At 46.1% G+C, this 25,881-nt stretch overlaps 2 protein-coding genes across 2 annotated transcripts; both read right to left on the bottom strand.

The window, feature by feature from the left end:
• Positions 1 to 823: 823 nt before the first annotated feature.
• LOC306754587 (organic solute transporter subunit alpha) lies at positions 824 to 9,082 on the bottom strand (the record flags this gene model as incomplete). The annotated part of the gene is made up of 7 exons (XM_079238605.1): positions 824 to 1,221; positions 2,900 to 3,152; positions 4,640 to 4,751; positions 7,346 to 7,501; positions 7,565 to 7,638; positions 8,598 to 8,749; positions 9,016 to 9,082. 7 exons carry the CDS (start codon positions 9,080 to 9,082, stop codon positions 824 to 826), a joined length of 1,212 nt encoding a protein of 403 aa, XP_079094731.1.
• A 2,438-nt stretch (positions 9,083 to 11,520) lies between these two features.
• LOC306755270 (protein-serine O-palmitoleoyltransferase porcupine-like) lies at positions 11,521 to 22,213 on the bottom strand. Its single transcript, XM_079239595.1, has 13 exons — positions 22,173 to 22,213; positions 19,833 to 19,969; positions 19,514 to 19,706; positions 19,323 to 19,366; positions 17,981 to 18,162; positions 17,779 to 17,909; positions 15,982 to 16,107; positions 15,818 to 15,918; positions 15,671 to 15,747; positions 15,285 to 15,348; positions 15,119 to 15,204; positions 13,648 to 13,758; positions 11,521 to 12,964 (listed from the first exon to the last, which is right to left on the bottom strand). The coding sequence occupies exons 2-13, from the start codon at positions 19,966 to 19,968 to the stop codon at positions 12,863 to 12,865; spliced, it is 1,353 nt and encodes a 450-aa protein (XP_079095721.1). The 5' UTR covers position 19,969; positions 22,173 to 22,213; the 3' UTR covers positions 11,521 to 12,862.
• Positions 22,214 to 25,881: the final 3,668 nt, after the last annotated feature.

The following is a 25,881-nucleotide window of genomic DNA, read 5'->3' as shown; positions in this document are numbered from 1 at the left end:
GTCTGTTAATTTGGTTAAAGACAATGGCAATACAAGTCTTTCTGATTCTGATTCTTATTCTGAAATACCAGTAAATAGACACATACCAGACACATAAAAAACACACAAATAACACAATGCACATAAGATAACTAGTTGAATAATTTATTTAACTAAGAAAAGCAGATTGATTTCATTTATAAAAGTGGTGTATTTTTCTGCTGCTGAACATAAACAACACATATTCTTTGCATAACTATAACTTTATAGTTGACTTTTTGGCCTGGTGAAAGATGCAGAAGTCCGGGAAGTTTTCTACCATCAACCCTGATGGATGTTGTTTGGAATTCTTTTTGCAGGCAGAGAACTTGTCCATCGTGCATCTGTGACTCGCATTATTCTGCATTCACCAGGATATCATGAAGACAGCACAAGTTCATGAATTAATAGAAACTATGGAACAGTAACAAAAAAAAGAAATTTTACACAGCTAAAATTAAAGAGTATATTCAGTCAAATACATTTTTAGAGTAATTTATACTTTTTTTAATTTAACTACGGTAATAAAAGACCAGATGAACTTGGAAAACAAATGCTTTATCGTCCATATTTTACTAAATCTTCTGCCTTTGGGTCTGGGTCTGTCGGGACATGCAGGAGAGAAAGAACAACTAAACCTCAGTACAAACATTTATTCCAATGTTATTGATATTTAACAGTCTCCTATCGGATCTGGCTGGTCGTTGTGGATTGTGTCCGGTTTCCTCTTTTTTAAAACATTACGTGCATTTTTGCAGACAGAATGAATGAATAATGTCCTCTGCAGTGAAACATGCTTCCCTGGTCAAACCACTGTCACATCTTTAGAGTCTTGGTAGTTTATATCAGCTCTGACTGTGATGCAGGTTGAATCTGGAGAGCCTTGCTCTGCAGCTTCTGCTCTGCTTGGGTGCTGACTTTGGGTCTGAGGGAAGTGGAAACCCTCCAGTGGCGTATGCTCTATTCTGCACAGGCTGTCCTCGCTATCGCTGTCGTAGCCGGGGTTGGAGACGCTGACGAGACATCGGCCGGGCTGGTGATGTGTGATGAGGAGATCCTCTGTCTGAACAGCCTTTTCCATCTTCCAGGTGGAGACGTGACCCTCAGCGTCCACCCCAACGTTGGGTTCCACCTTACGGAAAGTATGACGGGCGTACAGGCCGATGCAGAACATCTCCACGATCACACTGTAGTGGTAGATCACTAAGAATGGAAAGAAAACACAAGATGCAGGTTGGAAAGACACAAACAACAACTGTAGGTGTGATTATTTGGCTTCAGAGCAAGTTAAAGAAAAGAAGAATTACTAAATTATTAAGTTTATTTGTAACAATTACACATTGCTGAGATAATTCCAGCTTCCCGCAAGATGGATGGGTGGGTGGATGCATGGATGCATGATGGATTGATGGATGGATGGATGGATGCATGATGGATGGATGGATGGGTGGGTGGATGCATGATGGATTGATGGGTGGATGGATGGATGCATGATGGATTGATGGATGGATGGATGGATGCATGATGGATGGATGGATGGGTGGGTGGATGGGTGGGTGGATGCGTGATGGATGGATGGATGGGTGGGTGGATGGGTGGGTGGATGGGTGATGGATGGATGGATGGGTGGGTGGATGGGTGGGTGGATGCGTGATGGATGGATGGATGGGTGGGTGGATGGGTGGGTGGATGCGTGATGGATGGATGGATGGATGGATGGATGCATGATGGATGGATGGATGGGTGGGTGGATGGGTGGGTGGATGCGTGATGGATGGATGGATGGGTGGGTGGATGGGTGGGTGGATGCGTGATGGATGGATGGATGGGTGGGTGGGTGGATGCGTGATGGATGGATGGATGGATGGATGGATGGATGATGGAACACATTTTTATGATTATGACTCCATTCGTTGTATATTTATACTTTTAATCTTCTATTTTTTTATTCACATCAACGATTTTATTTTCTTAAAGCCCATTTTACTTTTTAATCACCAAAATTAAGTATTGCTTTAATAAAGACAAATTTTACTGAAGTCTAATCACAATCACATCCAAACGAAAGTGTTCTTGTAGTTTAGAATGACATATCTCTAAGTACATAGTTGGCGGCGCCCCCAGCAGAAGGCAGCCAAGTTGCATCGCCATCTTTGAATACGGTAGCTGAAAGGGACAAATTTGTTAGTCTCATGCGTTTTAGCTGTGAAAATCGTGTTGTCCTGGGAGAAACAAGCAGCAAGCAGCAGGCCACCATGTGCTGCTTTTACACACACGGATAAAAATCACACAGGATACTTAGTTTTTAGGAGTTATTGTTGATGATAAATTGATTTTAAAAAATGATATAAGTTATGACCAAATCTGTTGCAACACTGTACAAAGTAAAATCAATGTCTATATTCTATAACTCATTGATAGTTTCATGACATTCTTGGGAAATACTTGTCAAACACACGTCTTCTATTTGTCAGTGTTTTTATTGTGAAAGAAACCCGTACATGAAGTACCTTCCTGTTGCCGGGATCAACATCTATCTTTGATATCTTGGAAAACCAGTTGGGAACTTCTCATCATTTATTGTGGAGTTACAGGCAGATATACTGAAAATCTCACAATGAGGAAGAATCCTTCCCAACATTCCAGAGTCTAAGTAAGACCAGGACCGGTTCTCTGAGACACATTATGAAGCTCCTGCAGCAGGTTTCATGTAAAGTTGTGAAGAAACAGACAAGCAGGCAAACGGCAGCAAGGACACAACCCCTACCACCTCCCAGGCAGAAGTTATGACAGAAACATGCAGAGCTGACGGCAACAACTCACATCCAGGGAACAGAAACAACTCTAAAAGAAGATTTCTGGGGTTTCAGTAAAAACCTACTTTGCGAGCGGGTCAGCACTGAGAATGGAGGTGTGCAGGGGATAACCTCAAGCGCACCCATGGTCTCCAGGATGCCGTTCTGCAGGCCACATAGCACCAGCACAGCGATGATGCAGATGAACTTGGCTCTCAGTCCGTAGCCGTGAAGAGCACTCTTGGTGGCTTTGTAGAACAGAAGGTGGCCATAAAACGACACAAAGGTCGACACGCCGATTATAGCGTTGACGTACAGGTTGGGGTTGACTGAATCCACCTGGAACACAGTGACGGGAACGTTACAAGGATGTAGGCACGATGATGAACACTCACCTCCAACACTATCAGGTACGCCTGTTTGTTTATGGGATGCATGTTCAAATGCACTCAGACACATCATCAGTGATGTTTTTACAGGGTCATCAGGTGTTTCCTCACCTGGGCGACCCAGCCGGGGCTGATCAGACCTCCACCTGGGTCTGAGCATGAGCAGCATGCTGCCTAGGATCAACTGAAAAGGAAAGAAGGGAAAGAAGAGTCCAGCCCGGCTGGTACTAGAAGGTGAACCAGATAAAAATGCCTGATAAATATGTCAAACTGATTGCTGATTGATAGTGACGGGCAGGTGAAGCATCAGACGACGCCTCCAGCTGCTTTAGGCTTCATCTCCATCGACTGGATGTAAGAAGCAACTGTACCGAGCTGTTGTCACAGCATGACGGGGATTCTGTACACTTCTACAAATAATTCTCCTTTTCATGATTTCCAGAAATATTTATGTTTATTGTCCTGAGATTTAAAGCCGAACTTATAAACATTACAATGTCCAAAAGGAGAAGCAGAAGTAAGCATGTAAAGTAGGCCAGCAGGGTTTTCTCAACCTTCTTCTCCTAAAATAACAGCTGCTATGAAATCATCATACTATTATCATTTTAACAAATTGTTGTTCTACGTTCTTCTGACTTCAAGCGGGAGATCGGGTACCTGTCAATCAAAATGACACGCCTCTAAATATGCCGAATTTTGAGAATAATTTCCTTTTAAACGGGCGAGTTAGAAAAAAATTCACCCCCCCCACAGTTGTCATGAAGGTAAACCTGACCTATTAAACCGAAAATGGATTTTTGTACCAGTCTGTAAACATGTTTATTTCTGCTGTAAACATGTTTATTTCTGCTGTAAACATGTTTATTTCTGCTGTGAAGTTGGTATTTTTAACATGGGAGTCTATGGGGATTTGCTGTTTTGCAGCCCCTAGTGGATGAAGGGGGAACTGCAGTTTTATGTACTTCCGCAAAGGCTTCACTTTTAACCGCTGGAGGCTGCCGCTTGATTAGGAGTTATTTACACTTTAATAACAAGCTGCTGCATCTTTGCGTCTGAGCAGCAGCAAAGATTTATTACAGAATAAATATATAAAACTATAACAATGAAAAAGGGATTTTTGTGTTTTAAAAATGAAAATTTCCTTCCTTATTTCAAAACAATTTTCAGAAATTAAATGTACAATGAAAACTAAAGGTTGAAACCTGCTTGTTTTGTTTAGGTTGCAAACAAGGTCCAGGTTTTCGTATGTAACTATGACCTGTATCTAAATAGGTTGAAATGAAACTGAGTGATGGGAAAGCGATATTGATCACTGTAAAACATCCACCTTCATGTGGATACAGAAGCTTTAACAACTGCCCTTAACCTGAATATGCAGATAATCACACAACCTCCAGTCTGAATGAAAACGTTATCGTTTGGGTAAAAATCACGTACATCACCATAGTCGTACTGCTCATCCGTCCAGAGGACCAGAGTAACGAAGAACAAGATGCTACGGACCACAGAGAGCTGCAGCACGGCCGCCATCATCCAGGCTCGGCTGCTTCTGCACACGAGACCGGAGACGAGGTCGATCAGAGACCTGAAACTTATCATCATGCAAACAAAGACGGCGACCTGCAGAGAAAAGTCCCAACATCCAGGAAAGCAGGAGTTTTATGGCACTTTTATTATTTCAGGTGTACCAACGCCGACCATCACGGCCGAAAGCTCACCTGAAGCTAACCTGTAAAACCTCTTAGTCACTAAGCCGGCCCACCTGTCCTAGACTAAACCGGCCCACCTGTCCTAGACTAAACCGGCCCACCTGTCCTAGACTAAACCGGCCCACCTGTCCTAGACTAAGCCGGCCCACCTGTCCTAGACTAAGCCGGCCCACCTGTCCTAGACTAAGCCGGCCCACCTGTCCTAGACTAAACCGGCCCACCTGTCCTAGACTAAACCGGCCCACCTGTCCTAGACTAAGCCGGCCCACCTGTCCTAGACTAAACCGGCCCACCTGTCCTAGACTAAACCGGCCCACCTGTCCTAGACTAAACCGGCCCACCTGTCCTAGACTAAGCCATCCCACCTGTCCTAGACTAAACCGGCCCACCTGTCCTAGACTAAGCCGGCCCACCTGTTCTAGACTAAGCCGGCCCACCTGTCCTAGACTAAACCGGCCCACCTGTCCTAGACTAAACCGGCCCACCTGTCCTAGACTAAGCCGGCCCACCTGTCCTAGACTAAGCCGGCCCACCTGTCCTAGACTAAACCGGCCCACCTGTCCTAGACTAAACCGGCCCACCTGTCCTAGACTAAACCGGCCCACCTGTCCTAGACTAAGCCGGCCCACCTGTCCTAGACTAAGCCGGCCCACCTGTCCTAGACTAAACCGGCCCACCTGTCCTAGACTAAACCGGCCCACCTGTCCTAGACTAAACCGGCCCACCTGTCCTAGACTAAACCGGCCCACCTGTCCTAGACTAAACCGGCCCACCTGTCCTAGACTAAACCGGCCCACCTGTCCTAGACTAAGCCGGCCCACCTGTCCTAGACTAAGCCGGCCCACCTGTCCTAGACTAAACCGGCCCACCTGTCCTAGACTAAACCGGCCCACCTGTCCTAGACTAAACCGGCCCACCTGTCCTAGACTAAACCGGCCCACCTGTCCTAGACTAAGCCGGCCCACCTGTCCTAGACTAAGCCGGCCCACCTGTCCTAGACTAAACCGGCCCACCTGTCCTAGACTAAACCGGCCCACCTGTCCTAGACTAAGCCGGCCCACCTGTCCTAGACTAAGCCGGCCCACCTGTCCTAGACTAAACCGGCCCACCTGTCCTAGACTAAGCCGGCCCACCTGTCCTAGACTAAACCGGCCCACCTGTCCTAGACTAAACCGGCCCACCTGTCCTAGACTAAGCCGGCCCACCTGTCCTAGACTAAACCGGCCCACCTGTCCTAGACTAAACCGGCCCACCTGTCCTAGACTAAACCGGCCCACCTGTCCTAGACTAAGCTAAACCTTGCCGGGAAAGAAAGCAGACATGCTGTGAAACCGGGACACAGATCATCATTGGCAGTCCACAGCTGGATTTTAGGAATCATTCTTGTAGTTTCGGACCATCTGCTGCACCCAAATATCCAGCTGTTTCCATGGTAACGAGCAGATCATGGGAACATCCCAGGCTTTGGATGGAGAGACCTGCAGCTCGCTTCCTTTTTTCCGATGTGGAAATTTCATGTCAGACATTAATCTCGAATGTTACCTTAGATACTTGTATTAACTCCATGTATTATTCTTGCTGCTCATATTAAAAGGCTCTTGAGACACTCCGGAGGTTTGAGCACAGTTGGACCTGATCGCCTTCCTAGCAGGACTTTGTCCACATTATCTGTGTGATCCGTCTGCATGACGTGAAATGGCTGCAGTGTCCTCCAGGTCACCTGCCAAACATCTGGAGTTGAAGCTGCCAGACGCTCTGGTACCAGTCTGGGATGAGATCATGTGTCCAAGGAAACAACAGGTTTGCCAGAACTACGGGCGTCTTCCTCAGATCCGAACCTCTTCACAACTCTGTCAGATCTTCTGAACATCTCCAGTTGCAACTAGGACTGTTTTCTTCTCGTGTTTTTTTACCTGTCTCATGTTATCAAACCTTGTCAGTCTCTTCCCAACTCATCCAGACTCTTTGGCCATTTTGTCCTCAGCAGACGGTTTCTGTTCCTCTGATGCCGACGGAGGAAAATACTGATTCATTGGTGTTCCGCTCATGGAATGTCTGGTAAAAAACGACCAAATCCATCCAATGTAAGCCCATACACAGGGACAGACTGGGTCCAGATTCCCATCTGATACAAACACACCTCAGCTCGTCTGGACTTTAACAAACACACAGGTTCTACAATCAGAAGCTTGTGCTGTATGGAACCCCTTGGGGGGTCAGGGACCCCAGTTTGGGAACAACTGGTTGAGATCACGTTATTAAACCGGACTGTGGACTTCAAGCCATCATAATAAAAACATAAATGGATTCTTTTAGCTGTTAGAGCAAATTAAACAGAAATAATTCAACATTTTAGTCCTTTAATGTGTTTTATTGATATTAATGTCCAGGTTTGATCGATATTCTGCATTTGGACATGAGATGGAAGAAGTACCTGTTGATGGCCACCAGGGGGAGACAGCAGCAGCAGCAGCAAGGGAAATGATCTGGAGAAACCTGCTGTCCCGACAAAGCCGCCAGCATTCGAGCTTTCCCTCCAAAGAAGTCGGTGATGAGTCCCATGAACTTCAGCAGCGTGACGCAGTGATACCTGCACAGGTGGAGCATTCAGACAGCAGCTGCAGCTGCACCAGACTCATGTCTGTCAACTCACAGTGAGGCGATGAAGTTACACAGCGAGGAGGAGCGTGGGACGAAGAGCGCGATCAGCGAGGTCACCGCAAAGACCTGGGGAGAAACCGTTACTCCACAGAACCGGGCCAGAGTGGACCAGAACCAGGCCAGAGTGGACCAGAGCCGGTCCAGTGTGGACCAGAACCAGGCCAGAATGAACCAGAACCGGGCCAGAGTGGACCAGAGCCGGGCCAGTGTGGACCAGAACCAGGCCAGAGTGAACCAGAACCAGGCCAGAGTGGACCAGAGCCGGGCCAGAGTGGACCAGAACCAGGCCAGAGTGAACCAGAACCAGGCCAGAGTGGACCAGAGCCGGGCCAGAGTGGACCAGAACCAGGCCAGAGTGGACCAGAGCCGGTCCAGTGTGGACCAGAACCAGGCCAGAATGAACCAGAACCGGGCCAGAGTGGACCAGAGCCGGGCCAGTGTGGACCAGAACCAAGCCAGAGTGAACCAGAACCAGGCCAGAGTGGACCAGAGCCGGGCCAGAGTGGACCAGAACCAGGCCAGAGTGAACCAGAACCAGGCCAGAGTGGACCAGAGCCGGGCCAGAGTGGACCAGAACCAGGCCAGAGTGGACCAGAGCCGGTCCAGTGTGGACCAGAACCAGGCCAGAGTGAACCAGAACCAGGCCAGAGTGGACCAGAGCCGGGCCAGTGTGGACCAGAACCAGGCCAGAGTGGACCAGAGCCGGTCCAGTGTGGACCAGAACCAGGCCAGAGTGGACCAGAGCCGGGCCAGAGTGGACCAGAACCAGGCCAGAGTGGACCAGAGCCGGTCCAGAGTGAACCAGTTCCGGGCCAGAGTGGACCAGAGCCGGTCCAGCATGGACCAGAACCAGTCGTAAGAACCAGATCCGGGCCAGCGTGGACCAGAACCAGTCGTAAGAACCAGATCCGGGCCAGTGTGGACCAGAGCCGGGCCAGCGTGGACCAGAACCAGTCGCAAGAACCAGAGCCAGTCCAGCGTGGACCAGTCCAGCGTGGACCAGTCCAGCAGGACGACGGGCTTACCGGGTACATCCCCAGTATCCAGAGGTTGAGGCGCTTTCTCCTGGGGGGGGCGGCGTGGCGCAGGAAGAAGCCCACCTCCTCCAGGAACACCCCCAGCAGGATGAGCGCCAGCCCGGCTGGGAGGAGGAAGAGCCACAGCTCGTCTTTAACGGCTGAAAAAGACGAAGAAACCAGAGCGAGGTCTGAGACGTGCATCCCGCCTCCTCCAGGAAACTCAGATGATGAGAGGAACTCTTCATTAAGATGAAAATAAAATCAGAATTCTCAGATAAAAAGCCAAAGTTATGCGAAAAAAAACGTGTTTTTCCTGTAACTCTAAGGAGCTTTGTGGCGCTAACGGGCTTCCGTACAGACAAGCCTCCTTCTGTCTGCTTCAAACAGAGAAAACAAAGTCTGTCTCCAGGAAAACTTTACTTACCGCTGAGAACCTGGGAGGACAGGGGGATCTCCGGCCCCATCCAGCTGCAGTTGCCCCCCCTTCCCATTTCCCACACAGGAGGAGCCGACGTTACGCTGCTCAGCTGCTGCGGTGCGAGGCAGCGCCCATCTGACCTTTGACCTCCCGTATGGAGGATGATAAGCTCAGCTGGGTGCGTCCTGCTGCTTCCCTGTCCACCAGCACATTAATGATTGACAGGTCCAGGTAAGCTGACAGGTGAGGGATCCAAATCCACCCAACAGATTTATGTCTTTCATCTCACCTTATATATATACAGTTGTGCTCATATTTATTCATTCATTAAAGAAGGAAAAAACAGCTGCCTGTAAAATAAGATGAAATTGATAATAAATAAAAAGTAAAATAAGTAAAAGTAAAAATAATAAAAGTAATAATAAATAAAAATTTTATGAAAATCATGACATTATTTTCTAATCCTGGTTCAATAGAAATATTTTTTTTAAAAAGCAAACAAATGAGAATTTATTACACATTACATCAGTCATAAAGTAATATTTAGTTGAAGAATCCTGTAATGTTTCCGCTCCAGTCAGGTGTTTTCTGTTCCTCTCAGTCAGACTTCTGCACCTGTTGACAGGTATTTTGTCCCACTGTTCAACAGAAAAGGGCTCTAATTTATCCAGAACCAATTTGTTTGTTTGTTTGTTTTTTCTTCAATCAATTAAATTTAAAAAAAACAGTGTCTTATATTACTAAATTATATTTTTGCAAATTTTTAGTTATTGCTCCTTTTTTAAGTCTCCAGTTTTTTGAGTGACTGTTGTAAATTCAGCTTTTTCTTTAATGAAAGGAGATGAATACATATGAGCACAACTGTATTACTTATGAACGATTCGCAGCAGGTAATAAATGAATCCAGGCTGCAGTCCTACTCATGAACACCTTCCTCCTACAAAACTATCCATCCTTTAAAGACCAAACCTACAAAAATGGGGAAAAAACCAGTTTGTATACAAACCGCTGATGTGCAACAGGTGTCCAGCAGGGGGCAGAAGACAGGTATCAGACAGGTTGAAACTACGTTTTAACAAAGTTAAGTGATGCAAAAGGTCTCAGAAACATTAAGTCAAGGAGTGAAATATGTCATCATTTAATCTTATGTTAAAAGTTCATTAAAGTCGAAAAGCTCGTGGAAAATGATCCGTTTTCACCCTCATGGGTAGCTTTAGTTCACGACCTGTTCAGGACATCAGAGGTCAGAAATGTTCCCCCAAGACATTACCATGACAGATTTATAATTTTTCCACTTTTTGTCAAATGAAAGCTTCATTCCTGATTAAAATTCTCTAATATTTTACTATGAAAGTAAAATGTTCATTCCATTTCTGAGTTTTTGGAGTGTTTTGTGCTGGTTTTATATCGTATTTTATTTTCTCATTAGATTATTTCTGTTGTGATGTGGATCCTTCTGGGTCTAAAATAAATACATAAAGTGCATGTAATTACATATCATTGTATGAAGAGATGAAGCCTAAAAAGAGTTATTTTCCATAAAATGTGTGTTTGCTGCAGCAGATATGTTTAAAATGTTCTTTAATTAAAAAAATTAAAAGCATTTAATCTTTAATAAATCCCCATTAGTTAACATTTTCTATATATAGAAATTTCTCTGAAAGTCGTGACATCATGTAATTAGGTTGTAATTAAACTGTTAAGATTATTTAAATAATTTCATATGTGGTATTTTTATTGTGAGTGAAGTCAAAACCTCTTATAAAGCCACATATTTGATGACTTTTTGTCCTGTAATGAGCTGAAAGCTTGTTCGTTTGTCCACCGTGTCCCGTCTACATTTAGGAAAAAGGAAATCTGAATGTCAAAGTGCAGAAAATTCATCCCATAAGAAGTAAAAACCAGAAACATGATGGAAAAATGACGTGAAAGGACACAAGTTAACTGTGCAAGTCCAGAATAAAATTATACGTATTCGTGCTCGTCACAGCTCAGCAACGTGAGAACAAATCTCAGCTCAGCTGCCAAACATGGAGCAGAGTCTAGAAATGACTGTTTGGTTGCAGAAACAACTGGACGAGAAGGAAAGCAGGACTAAAGATGGAATTTTGCTTGAAACGACGACAGCAACATGTTAATAATGTGACTTTTAAAGGCGTTTCGGCATTAAATTCTTCTGTTGCAACTTTTAAATCTTCTGCTGACATTTCCTTCATGATTTACTGTTTTAACTGGGACCTTATGGTTTAATGTCGTTAAGGGTCATAATGTAACCGGCATTGTTTACATCTAAAGCAGCACCTGGATGGGTCGCCATCAACACCCCCCACAGTAACTCATCGTGCACTTTAGTCGTACGTATCTGATATAAAATCTATCATTTTACATTCATAGATTTATAGGAAAGCTGAAACAGATTGAAGTTTCTCTTCTTTAAGTTTTCTGTTCTTATTTCCAACATTTTATGTATTTTTGAAGCAAAATGAGAGAAAATATGAAGGGAAGCAGAAATACGAGGAAGTACCTTTATTTATGACAAGAACAATAAAAATGTAGAAAAAGTCTGGATGTGGAGTCAGTTCCAGTCTGAAACCTTAGAAACCAGCAGAGAACAAAGATCCCGTCCTGCTGGAGGAAAGAGAAGTTCCTATCGTCCAGACGGGGAGCGTTTCAGGTAAAACCTGTTCTACACGAGTCCTCAGGTGTTCCACCTCACCTGAACTCATCACCCCGTTCACCCGGCCTGCTCACACGATGCCAATCTGTCCTTTACACACAACCCGCTCATCCAGAGGCCGCTGCAGCCCGGAGAAACCTCCTGGTGTGAACACAACGCTGCTCCCCCCGACAGGGAGGACCAACCGCACACTTCTGGGCACGGTGAACGTCGGTGAACATCGGTGAACGTCGGTGGACGTCGGTGAACGTCGGTGGACGTCGGTGAAGGTCGGCATGCTCGTGATGGTGCAGCCGACAGTCTGCAGACTCTCAGGTCTGAATCAGTCCGATTATAAAATGTTTGTATAAACATATAAACACGACGTCTGCGATGGAACCAGGTGGAATCGCATACGTTGAGGCGGCAATTTCAGGTTCAGCACCTCGCATTCTGCATACCACAAGCTAGTTGGGGGGTTGAGGGGAGGGAAGGGTTACAAACACCAACATACGATTTCTACCGCGCTATACCAGCTAGTTAGCCTCAGTTAGCTTCAGGCTAGCATCTAGCTGGCTAACTGTTCCGCTTTCCTCCTTGGAACGTATCCGTCCAGATGCTAACATCTGCAGCTGACTGATTATTGTGAAGTTTCAAAGCGGCTTCATGGCAGAACTGGCAACGCAGCAGCTTAGAGGATCACGTGTTGTTTAGCACCGTGCACGGATGCACTGAAGTCACGCAGAGTTGTACGTATGGAGGTTCCAGGCCTGCACCAATCAGCTGAGGCTCTGTGGACAGATTTTCTGCATTTGGAGCAGATTTTATTAACGTAAACACTTCTGCAACTAGCATACGGTTAGCGGGACTTTGTTCCTAAATCGCTGGTGTGTTTATGGGAGTGCTAGCTCTGCAGGTTACCGGCAGTAACTCGATTCTACAGAAAATCTGCCCTCCAGGCCTTCTGTATGACCGATAAAACAGCTTGTTTAGGTCTGATCTGTTCATCAGGAAGTTCTACTTTTCCTAATACTTTATCTTGTTTACTTTTAGCCATTTGCTAAACAACACATTGGTTTCCGAAAGTAGATTTATTTCTGTTCAAAGCTCTGTCAGAAAACAGGATCCTGGTTTCTACTGGCTGTCGGGTGTCATTGTCCTGAGTGTCTGTCAGCTTTCCCATCTGCTGGAACGACGTCACTGAATTAAACGATATAAGACCCAGCACGCGAACACAAGCCAGTGGCTCGCCCAGTTCAGCTCGGACCACCTCTGGATGGTATGAATGGCTGTGTAACCCTTCAAACGAGAGAAGAAAATAAACAAAAATAAAAAAATAAGTCTGTGTTTTGTTTAATGTGAAGAAATGCTGCACTTCACATATTTCCAGTAAACTTTCAGTCCTGCTAAAAACTACCAAACGTCCGAAGAATTTAACCCTTTAAATGATAGTTTGGCGACTTGATGTTATTGTTTTAATGTCCCATTTAGACACATAAAAACCTAATTTTTCAGTTAATCGCTGTTACAAATGAAATGATGTGATGTTAACAATACAATTTAATCTCTTTTTAAATGTAAATAAATTCAAATAAAAACTACAGCTTATGTACTGAAATAAAGTGTTGAAATCATCTATTTATGTGTCTTCACCTTAATGTTTGCCTAATTGGGGAGTTTGGGACAACTTTGTCTTAATCATTTTAAACATGTTCACTAGAGGCTAGCAGCTAGCTTAACATCTGCAGATTGGAGTTTATTAAACAGCAGATTGACACATTACGCCACCACGTGGTGGGAGGTCGCATTGCACCTACGCTTCTCACAGATAACAGTAACATAGTATGTGTTAACCAAGCTTTGGCACCACCTAGGGGCCTACAAAAGCTTTGTTTCGCCTTTGTTTGTGGCTAACAGCCGCTGCTCTGCATGCCATTTAACCATTTAACACTAAACTGTAGTTTAGTTGCTGCTAAAGTTACCTCTTCTGCTTCCTGTTCGTCACTTCCAGGATCAAACATGGAGCCCAGGTAGGTGAGATGGAAGACCACCAGGAAGCTAAAGATTAGATTCAGCATCTTCACCCAATAATTCTACAGAGAAGAAGGAAAAACAGCTAAAATCATGGACTTTAATAACACAGCTCTTCATACTCGCATCCATGCAGATCATAGACTGTATATAAAAAGATGGGCGGAGCCTCCGTGACCCGTTGGTTTCTGAAGAGCTGAATTGAAGCTCGGTGGGCGGTTCCTACCGTTGCCATCTTCGCAGGGGCATGCGTGTTGTCTCGCCCGGAAAATATAAATATGGGCAAAGAGGAGGAGCTTAGAGGGGGGCTGTGAGCGTCACAGTGGATGATTGACATCTAGCGAACTCCGAGCTTTCTGTAGCTAAGAGCTAACCAAGCTAACCCCGAGATAACAGGAGCTAACCAGCTAACGGAGGTAAGCGGGCTAAAGCTAAGTCACGTTGTTAACTGGCTAAAAACTGCGGCTGTTCTACGTTCATCTGACTTGAAGCGGGAGATCGGGTACCTGTCAATCAAAATGACACGCCCCTAAATATGCCGAACTTCAAGATTAAATTACTTTTAAACGGGCGAGTTAGAAAGAAATTCACTCCCCCCACAGTTGTCATGAAGGTAAACCTGACCTATGAAACCGAAAATGGATTTTTGTACCAGGCCGTAAACATGTTTATTTCTGCTGTAAACATGTTTATTTCTACTGTGAAGTTGGTATTTTTAACATGGGAGTCTATGAGGAGTCTATGGGGAGTTTTGGTGCTTGTAGTGGATGAAGGGAGAACTGCAGGTTTTGGCACTTCCACTTTTAACCGCTGGAGGTAAATAACCCCCGGCTGGAGTTAAATGTCGAATGGGCCTAGTTTGACTGGCAGTGGGTGTTAGGGGTCAGGGTTAGCAATGGTCACCAATCAAAATGTTGTGGGGGTTAGGGCTGGACATCCAGCCCTGCTTCATTCTCCAGTCTGCAGCCAAGACCCTCTCCGGGAGGTTGCTGCTTGAAAAAAGATGGGCAAAGAGGTGAAGTTGAGAGTGTGGGGGAGAATTATTAACATTCATCAAACTCTGCCTGTAACTAAGATTTAACCCAGAGCTAACAGGAGCTAACCAGCTATTGGAGGTAGACAGGCTAAAGCTACGCTGTTAGCTGGCTAAAAACCTACAACCTGTTGGCTGCAGACATGGCGAAGACAACTTCAAACATCAGAATGAGGAAGAAAGGAGCTTTAAGGCTGTTGGTCTGAGTATTTACTGGGATTTTCACCCACAACCGTCTCCAGGGTTCCCAGAGAAGGTCTGAAGAAGAGAGAACACCCAGCAGCTGCTGTTATTCCTCACCAAGCAGACGTCTGACAATGCTGCACCAACAGATGAAAGATTTTAAGACATCCTCAAGGAAAAGACAGCGCTACGGGGTCTGGCTGTACCTTCCTGTGCTGATGGCTGCAGTCCGAGCTGCACGGCCTGGACAGGATGCAGGCGCTGAAGATGGACGCAAGCTTCTTCCTCAGAACTGCAAAACAAAACAAGAAGCAGAATCTGTCTCTGCTGCTGTCCGTCAGGGTCGGACACGGCTCTGAGGAGGCTGCGTACCATGTTCCACATACGTGATGAATCCCAGCGAGAGCAGGACAGCTCCCAGGTGGAAACTGAGGCCCTGCAGGAAGCCAACAGCACAGAGTCATGCTCCAACATCCACTCTGAGCAGCGCATTCATTTCTTTCTGAGCAGCATGAAGGTTTGTGACGTCAGAAAGCTCGGTTCCGACTCGTTCTGATGGTGTGACCAGAAAGCAGGACGGCCTGAAACACATCTGCATCACGCCATCACAACCAGTCAGAAACACCACCTTTCACACAGAGCTGTTGGCAGCAGCGATCACCCGCTTCCAGAGACTGGCCTGCGGTTGCTTGTCTGCAGAGCGACCTGAAACACACCAGTGAGTTCCAGTTGGCAGCGTATAGAACTGGTTTACTAACATGTAGCAGGGCGCTGGCGGTGTACGTCACCAGGATGGCAGGAAAGGTTCCCAGCTTCACGGAGCTTTTGAAGACATCTGGGACAAGCAGAGGACAGTAAACAACATGTCTGGGCGCAGCGAGCACCGTGGGGCGTGCAGGACCTACAGGTTTTCAGCCAGCGGGACATGGGGATGTTCCAGGACGTCACCACCAGCACCATGGAGCGAGGCATCTCCACGGCCAGAGGATCCACCACCCTCATGTTCCTGCCAGGAAGCAGAGCGTCAGAGCTGCTGAGAGGGAGAATGACCACGCTGACAGGTATTTACCATCGCGTCTTGTCTTTCTCCTCGCTGAAGCCGGCTCCGGCCAACACGCACGTCCCTTCGCTCAGGTGGCCCACGAAGTAGTTGCTGAAGTGGAAGGAAGCGGCGTTCTCGTAGGCGTGCAGCCACCTGTGGAAGGTCACGACATCATTTCCACCCAAACGGAAAAGGTTCATCCTTCCTGCTCAAACCGCTGCGAACGGGACGAAAATGAGCAGTCATCTGCTGATCTGATGGGTTCGGTCACACGTTCAACACCCTGGCTTGTGTCTGGCTCACGTTGTGCAAGAAGCAAGACGGAGTCGAGCTACCGGATGGAACAGATGCTTCTACCTTATAGAAGCACGATCTGCGCTTTGATTCACCTGGATTTACCGAGCTAGCAGGCGGAAGCCTCCTATTGGTCCATTCCTGCAGGTGAATCATACCCAAACTGATGCGTTGCTGCTGCTGATCTGAACTCATAAAAGCTAAACTAGTTTGGAAAGCGTGAAGTCTGGTCGTACTGGGTGTGATGAAACAGAACATTAGCTGTCATAACAGCGGCGTTTAGTGCCAACATGGCGGCGCTGAGAACGGTTCTCATCCTGCCTCATTCCTCAGGTGTTCATGTGAAAACGGCAACACTGGATGGAAACTAGGGCTGCTGGATGATGACAACACGATTATCCAGTATTTATAAACAACGTGGCGCGTCGTGGTGTTCTAGACTCCGTGCCGTGCATTATAACCGTCTAATGCACGGTTATGAGTTGTTTAATCTGATTTAACCGCTTATATAGGAACTATTTCATGTTGGCCTGGATGTACGTTTTTATACCAAACAACCGCTTTCAGGCTGCAGCGCGTTATTCTCATTCACCTGTTAAAAGACGGCTGATCTGAACCAGCTGGTTAACGCGTTGCTATGGTAACGCCCCGTGATGGAGGGATATTACAGCGTTTAACTGGCCGAACTATGTATAGGAAAATAATGCAGCCAGTTGTCACTGACAATGGTATAAACTATGTTTAGGTGAACTTCCACAACCTACTGCAGTTATTCTACATTGACCTGCAGCCGGAGCCGACTGAGACTGGCCGCCTGGGAGTGCTTTAGGACGGGAGAGGCTCCCGCTGCTCCTTCCTTACAGTAACTGCAGAACAATATGTGCCTTCAAGTCAGTCGCCTAAACACCAGAAAAGTCTCTAATAACTCCAGTAAAAGCTGCTAGATTTGTCGCTTTTAACAAAAAAAGTCTCCAGATTTAGTGAGAAAGTCTCCAAGTTGGCAACAGTGTCTGAATGAAAGCAAAGCGGCTGTGGGAGGAGTTTACAGCACAGCGCTGCAACGCCAGAGACGCTCGATTAGCAGCTGAAGACAGCAGGAGAGGAAACTGCAGAGAGAGAAATAATGACACCGTTTTATTCTTATCATCGATGAAAACCCAGATCGTACTGAGATTAAAATCTGATTAATTAACCAGACCTAATGGAAACCTGCTGTTCGGTTCCAAGCTGCCTCAAACTGGTTTCTCACCTTTTCCAGTTTACCAACTGGTTGATGTGAAGCAGGGAAACATCTAAAACTTGCAGGGTTGCCGGCCTCCAGCAGCGTGCACAACGTGTGTCTGTCATTTAAAAACTCTAAACTTTCCATAAAACAAATTCATTCTGCATGAAAAGGAAGCGGACGAGACAGAAACGTGTTCTGCAAACACGGAACACGGAAACCTCGCCTTCCTGCATGTCAGGAAACACACGCAGCGTGCAGTGAAAGTAAGCGGCGGTCCACCCAGCCAAACAGAGGAGGAGTCTTACTTCTGCGTGAGCGCGTTGCCGTAGAGCGGGACGAAGAGAGGAAACAGGTACGGGGCGACGCAGCTGGACACCAGCAGGCAGACCTGGCTTTTCAGCAGGTTGGTGAAGGACGTGCGAAGCCACAACCAGCTCTGAGGAGCAAATCAGCTGATTATCAACGCGCCAAAACGTGCACACACACGCGCAGCTGAGCGACACGCACCAGTTTGGCTCCGTCAACGGCGTCCTTATAGGTGGAGAAGCTGATCCAGGGACCGAAGACCACGGTGCCCACAAAGAGAACGTAGCCCAGGAACTCCACCGGGGAGGGCAGGAGGTCCACCGCCTTCCTGTCCAGGTCAAAGGCCAAAGAAATGGCCTTCATGGCCACCACCATCTGGGAACCTGGAGGGAAAAGACTCCAAGTCAACACAGACGTCACCAAAAACCCCTCGCCGCCTTGTCCAGACGGTCCCGATGCTGTTGAGCTACCACCCAAACGGCACCTTGCAGCTCTCATTTATTTATCAGTAATGTCAGTTCCCTCGTCGTTAATGTAGATGAGCTGATGACCCTCTGAACCTCTGCTGGAAGCCCTGCGGGCGTTTGGACCCCAGTTTGACTGGTCCACTTCATCAGGCCTGTCCGGTCTGCACCCATCTACTGGAACTGCTTTCATTTTCATTTTTACTAATCACATTAAAATACAGTGACGTTAGTTTATTTCATTTTTACTAATGACAATACAGTGACACACCAATAAATACATTTTATACTTGGACTCCCGAGAAACTATCTTTAGCTTATTAATGGGAGCTAACCATTTATCATAGACATATATAAACAGTCCCACAATTTCCACCCCAACCCCCTAAAACTTCCACAGATACAAGCCCTCCACACGGGTGTCGGCGCGGAGGAAGCTTTCAGCCGGCGGAAAGTCTGACAGGAAGTGTCTTCATCCTCATGTCCAGGAGAAAGTAGATGTCTCTTAGCAACATGGTCGTGATTCGAAGCGGGAAAATCAAATCAAAAAATCGGAAATCGGGATTTTCTTCTTCACAATTTTAAAATAGATTTTTTTTTTAAATAATCAAATTTTTTTTCAAATAAATCAAATGAATGCACTATAAAAAATTTTTATTGATCTTTTAACTTCTCTTTTGGACATTACAGCAGCAGAATGGTGGTCTGGCTGCTGGGTGGTTTTTTCCTTATTGAAATGAAGAAAAATGACAAATAAAAAAAAAGTTTTCTACATTTTTTTTGTTTTTAATCTAAAAAAAATCAGTAATATCGGAGAATTGTGACAATCGACATTTAAATGGAATCGGGACAAAAGCGTATCGTCCCTAGTAGTGATGAAGATGTGATAAATAATGGTGGATTTACCATCTAGAGTCTCTGAATAAACACTACATGTTGTGTCTGGACTGTAAACCTCCTGGACGAATAGAAACGCTGGAAAACCTCCGTAGACCAGCTGGAGGGTCACATGACCATCACAGTTCCACGCTGCTGGTGTTTCAGGTTTATATGATGGATGGACGGATGACGGAACTGACCTCTGATCTTATGCCAGGTCACCATGTCGATGAGATGCAGCTCCCTGAAGACGAGAGGAGAAAACATCACAAGAGTCCAAACATGAGTAAATAAAGGAGACCACGTGGGGAGGACACCTAAATAAAACATCAGACCGACTCAGATGTAGGAGAAGCATCGTCATCATGATGATGATCCGCAGCGTTCTCACCCGATGAGGAGGTAGACGAGGATGACGGCGGAGAGGAAGAGTCCTGAGCTACCGGAGCGTCTGCTGAGCAGCAGGATGAGGTAGGAGAGGCCGGCGAGCAGCAGCACCCAGAGCGTGTGCAGCTCGAAGAACAGGAAGAGGCCGTATGCCCCGGCCAGCGCCGATGCCGCGTGCTTCACGCTGGAGGTCACGTCTGGAGGTAGAACGGGACGGACGCCAGTTAAAACCACAGCGAGTCAAAGCTTGTAGAACTGGTTTCCATGACAACACATTCCCAGACTGCTGGAAGATGGTGTTTAGGGTCAGTCCTGCAGCTCACCGAGCCTGAAGCAGAGTCTGCAGGCGAGGCAGAGGAGCAGCAGCGTCCACACCTGCTGGACGCTCTGCTGGAGCATGCTCAGTCCACAGCTCTCAGCCAGCTGCTGCCACACGGCCAGCCTGCTGGGGAGGTCCATCCTGCAGCGGGAACACACACACCGTCACGTCACACACACATCAGCCTGCTGGGGAGGTCCATCCTGCAGCGGGAACACACACACCGTCACGTCACACACACATCAGCCTGCTGGGGAGGTCCATCCTGCAGCGGGAACACACACACCGTCACGTCACACACACATCAGCCTGCTGGGGAGGTCCATCCTGCAGCGGGAACACACACACCGTCACGTCACACACACATCAGCCTGCTGGGGAGGTCCATCCTGCAGCGGGAACACACACACCGTCACGTCACACACACATCAGCCTGCTGGGGAGGTCCATCCTGCAGCGGGAACACACACACCGTCACGTCACACACACATCAGCCTGCTGGGGAGGTCCATCCTGCAGCGGGAACACACACACCGTCACGTCACACACACATCAGCCTGCTGGGGAGGTCCATCCTGCAGCGGGAACACACACACCGTCACGTCACACACACATCAGCCTGCTGGGGAGGTCCATCCTGCAGCGGGAACACACACACCGTCACGTCACACACATCACATAATGAGGCTCACTGAGCTGCATCGGACCAAACTGCTGTTAAACATCAGAAAACCAGAACATCTGACCTAACACGGTCTGACCAGTACATATCCTGACTTTACTGCTGGTAAAGGTGTAGAAACCATCACAGAACTGGTTACATCCCAGTCTGACCAGTACATATCCTGACTTTACTGCTGGTAAAGGTGTAGAAACCATCACAGAACTGGTTACATCCCAGTCTGACCAGTACATATCCTGACTTTACTGCTGGTAAAGGTGTAGAAACCATCACAGAACTGGTTACATCCCAGTCTGACCAGTACATATCCTGACTTTACTGCTGGTAAAGGTGTAGAAACCATCACAGAACTGGTTACATCCCAGTCTGACCAGTACATATCCTGACTTTACTGCTGGTAAAGGTGTAGAAACCATCACAGAACTGGTTACATCCCAGTCTGACCTAACACGGTCTGACCAGTCTGACCAGTACATATCCTGACTTTACTGCTGGTAAAGGTGTAGAAACCATCACAGAACTGGTTACATCCCAGTCTGACCAGTACATATCCTGACTTTACTGCTAGTAAAGGTGTAGAAACCATCACAGAACTGTTTACATCCCAGTCTGACCAGTACATATCCTGACTTTACTGCTGGTAAAGGTGTAGAAACCACCACAGAACTGGTTACATCCCAGTCTGACCAGTACATATCCTGACTTTACTGCTGGTAAAGGTGTAGAAACCATCACAGAACTGGTTACATCCCAGTCTGACCAGTACATATCCTGACTTTACTGCTGGTAAAGGTGTAGAAACCATCACAGAACTGGTTACATCCCAGTCTGACCAGTACATATCCTGACTTTACTGCTGGTAAAGGTGTAGAAACCATCACAGAACTGGTTACATCCCAGTCTGACCAGTACATATCCTGACTTTACTGCTGGTAAAGGTGTAGAAACCATCACAGAACTGGTTACATCCCAGTCTGACCAGTACATATCCTGACTTTACTGCTGGTAAAGGTGTAGAAACCACCACAGAACTGGTTACATCCCAGTCTGACCAGTACATATCCTGACTTTACTGCTGGTAAAGGTGTAGAAACCATCACAGAACTGGTTACATCCCAGTCTGACCAGTACATATCCTGACTTTACTGCTGGTAAAGGTGTAGAAACCATCACAGAACTGGTTACATCCCAGTCTGACCAGTACATATCCTGACTTTACTGCTGGTAAAGGTGTAGAAACCACCACAGAACTGGTTACATCCCAGTCTGACCAGTACATATCCTGACTTTACTGCTGGTAAAGGTGTAGAAACCACCACAGAACTGGTTACATCCCAGTCTGACCAGTACATATCCTGACTTTACTGCTCGTAAAGGTGTAGAAACCACCACAGAACTGGTTGGTTTAGCACACAGGCTAATTCACCTCTAGCACGTAGAAATGAATATAAATACATGTTATCTGGACTAGTTAGTACCTAACTAGGACTAATTAATACTCTGCCGACGCCTCCAACTTTCCTAACAAAGACTTATTAAACTAGTTAACTTCTTATTGCGACGGGAAAGTAACTCCGTCATCTAAACACGGTCCAGTTTCTGGTCCGTTTTAACACCTGAAAGAGGGTTTTATTGTTTATTTTCTGTTATTTTCAGACAAACCTGAACCGCTGCTGCTGCAGAACGGAGCTTTCTTTTCTTCCTCTTCGGAGGTTTACGGTGGTTGACCGCTTTTCTGGCGCCTTACCGCCACCTGCTGGCGAGACCGGAGAACTGCAGGCGGCGCTGTGGTGAATTACAACACGTTCATCAGCTGTTCCTGCTGTTTCCCTGTCTGGTTTCAGAGCCGAACCGGGCCTTTATGGGGCCCAGACCAGAATCTAAACTCATTAACAAGAATAAAATAGATTAGATATAGTTAATGGGAAAAAGTCGGTCAATGACAAGGAGTTTGGTTCTGAAGTGAAAGAGATTACAAAGTTTATTGAACAGAAATTAAAGTATAGAATAATACAAATTGGAATTTGGAAAGACAGTCCAGAGGTCCGACAAGGCCAAATTCTCTACCTGAGTTCCAGGCTGAACCATCCAAAAGCGTGTCAAGTGTCTGCTCTGAATCTGTTATTCTAAACAAGAAATGTCTGTTAGCTGTAACCCTCTTCAAGGAAGAGAGTGTTCTAACTAATCAGATCCCAGATGTCTGAATGCAGACATGTCAGGCTCTCTACACATTACTATGTCTGTAAAGGGAAATAAGCAGACACTGAGTAACTAAGCTTAAGTTCTTAAGTTCATCATGATCTTTTCAGAAAGCCCACAAAGCCATAATCAGAAATGAATATACGCTAGGACTATGAAATATATGAAAATCTAAGTCAGAACATAAAATTTCACAACATAGATATAGTTGGAACAAGTTAAAATGGACAGAAACTGACAAGAAATTAGATAATCAGGCATAATCTCTCAGTGAACATGTGCAAGAAAATATTTTCGAAATAAAATGAAAAACATCCATCTTTAATAAAAGTTGTGCAAAATAAAAACATTTTAAGATTCAGTTAAAAAAAAAACTTGGGTTTGGGTCAGACTTACGGTTTTGGTCTGAACTCTTTGTATGAAAAGCAAACTTGACCCAGATGACCTCGATGGCTTATCTGGCATCAGTAGATCGGATCTATATTCAGGACTTTAGAGCCTTATAGACCAGCAACGACATTTTACATCCAGAACAGAGGTACAAAGTGTACAAAATGCCATGTTTCACCATAACAGCCACAAACTGCAACCAGCTTGTCCCGCACTGGTTGGAGATGATAGAAAGGCAACAGGAAGTCAAATAAATACTGGTTCAAACTGGGATAAATAATCTGCGTTAACTCTGTGATGCTTCAAGTCAAAAGGGAGAAAAATCTCCACCGTGTTCAATCACATCAAAAATTCAGGCAGTTCTGAAGAAACGGCCTGATGAAGAGGACGGTTATGTACAAGAAGAAAACTCTTTATACTCTTCTCAACTAGGGTTCCCTAGAGATATTATCCCCGTTTACATACCTCCTTACACAATCAGACTGTTTACAGAATATATTTCGCCACATTTTCATGCTGTAGCTACTTTACAACCAGCTAGCACCATGCTAGCCTCCTGTTTTAACTGGACTATGTAGCGCTAGCTTGGTCAGCACAAAGCTAATCTTTCGGCATCTTTATAGTTTATATAGCTTCCTTTATAGTTCAGCTCCAACTTATTGATATGTTGTTTCTAAATATACTTCCTGAAAACTAAATATGAAAGTTTCTCCACATTATCTTAAAAATGATCTGGTGTTAGCATAGCATCAGATCATAACTGCTACATAGCCGCTAACAGGCTAATAGCCTCACATTACATTAGCAGTAGTAACAGAAAACTAACTGTAGTTTTCTGAGGAGTCCCAGCTTTGTTTTTTTTAATTCATTTATTTATTTGTTTTTATTTATTTATTTATTATTTATTTGTTTGTTTTTATCTATTTATCTTTATTTATTCATTTGTTTTTATTTATTTGTTTGTTTTAATTCATTTTATTATTTATTTATTTGTTTGTTTGTTTGTTTGTTTTTATCTATTTATTTGTTTGTTTGTTTTTGTTTTGAGTTTGTCAGAAAAAAGAATGCTTTATATGAAGTGAATAAACTCAGTAAAATGAAGAGAAAAGCTGCTTCTTTGTCCGCCTGTCAGCCTGCTGCTGTTTGGCTCTTTAAATACTGAGGTGGGGGCTCCTGGCGGTCCGGGTGGAGGGATGGGGGGGGTTCTATCTCCGGCTGCAGCCCTCCTGGACGCCTGCAGGGGGCAGTGCAGCGGGGCTTCTGTCCATGGTGCTGAAGATTCGGCTCTGTCCGGGGTGCTGAAAGAGCTCAGGGGTCCAGGGCCATGTCTGCGGGGCTGTCGCGCTGATCCAGACCCTCCTGTCGAGCTGCGGGGGTCTCCGTGGTCCGAGGAGCGCGTGAGTCTGAGCCTTCCAGCCCGGAGATGTCAAGGCGGAGGGGGAGGGGAGGACAGTAGTCTGAGCGGAAGGTAAGGCTTTATGTCCCGCTGACAAAGAACTGTGTTTGTTGCTGTTTTCTGAGGCCTGAGCTGCGGACTTTCCGGCGCACCGCACACCGGGCGGGACGGCACGCGCTGCGGGGTCACCCCGCGCCGTGTCACCGGCTTTTCTCGCGGTTTTACCCCCGCAAGGAGGAATTACAGCTCGGTCCAAACGTGCGCGCGGCCGGGCTCTTTAAAGCGATTATTTCCATGATTTTCGCGCGGGGGTGTTTGACTCCTGTCGCCCCCTTTTCACCTTCAGCCCCCATGAGGACGTGCGTTTTGTGAAGCGGCGCATGCGGCTGCTTTGGGCTGTTTGCTGGTTTTGTCCGCGTGCCAGCTGAGGAGCGATGAAGGCCTCAGCAGCCCGGCCTGCATCTGTTGTCAGCATCCTCTCCTTGCTCGCCTTCTCATGTCAGATGTCAGAGAAGCAGCCAGTAAAAGTCGCTGGAAATGTTGCCGCAGTGACTTCTGGCGCAACAAACCCCGCACAGGAGCGGAGCTGCGTCCCGTTGGGAGAAATGGACCGAAGCTGTCACGTAGCTGGTGCTCCAGCGATGCATCCATGTCCTGATGGACAAAAACTCACATAAAAGACTTTTCTGTCTTCAGTTGACTTCATCTCCAAAAAGTTGGGAGGAAATCGTAGATAAAACCATTTGCTAACTGGGATTTTATTCCCAGTACAAGATGAGCATCATTTGATGGAAACTATGAGCTTATTGTTAATTTGATGCAACACATCTGGGAAAAGTTGGACCAGGAGCAACAAAAGGCGTGAAAAGTAACTGAAACAAATGAAAACCAAGCAGAGGAGCATTCGGTAACCATGTTGGTGTAAAAGGAGCATTTCAGGGAGGCAGAGTCTCTCAGATGGAAACTCCAACTGGGTCTCGTATTTTATTCAATATACCATCATAAAGACTGAAAATCCAAATGTCACGAAAAGATTCAGAGAATCAGAAGAAATCTCTGTATGCACAGGAAAAGGCCAGATGGTGATCTCCAGCATTAAAACCAGAAAGGATTTCCTATTTGTAATGACTTCATGGAAGTCAATAGGGAGACTTCAGAAATTACTGTCTGTGAACACAGCATTAATATTTCTGTTGTTCTTTCCATCTCAATTCTAAAAGAGTCGAAACTGTATGAAAATGGAAAAAAATAAAACCTCACCAAGCCAGATTTTATTCCTAACAGAACACAAATATGTCAGATGATGAAAGAGACATTTCATCATTCGATGAAAATATGAGCTCACTGTGAATCTGTAAAAAGTAACTGTAGGGTAACGTTTAGCAT

The sequence above is a fragment of the Telmatherina bonti genome (genome assembly GCF_933228915.1).
Source record: "Telmatherina bonti genome assembly, chromosome: 4".
Taxonomy (NCBI): Eukaryota; Metazoa; Chordata; class Actinopteri; order Atheriniformes; family Telmatherinidae; genus Telmatherina; species Telmatherina bonti.
This window is presented reverse-complemented; position numbering and strand designations above follow the sequence as displayed.

Coding starts and splice junctions, on each gene's coding strand:
- LOC306755270 (XM_079239595.1), bottom strand. CDS start 19,968: ATGGACCTCCCCAGCAGGCTGGCCGTGTGGCAGCAGCTGGCTGAGAGC. Junction 15,349..15,670: donor CCGCCAGCGCCCTGCTACAT/GTTAGTAAACCA, acceptor GGCTTCCTGCAG/GGCCTCAGTTTCCACCTGGG. Junction 15,205..15,284: donor CATCACGTATGTGGAACATG/GTACGCAGCCTC, acceptor TTTGTTTTGCAG/TTCTGAGGAAGAAGCTTGCG.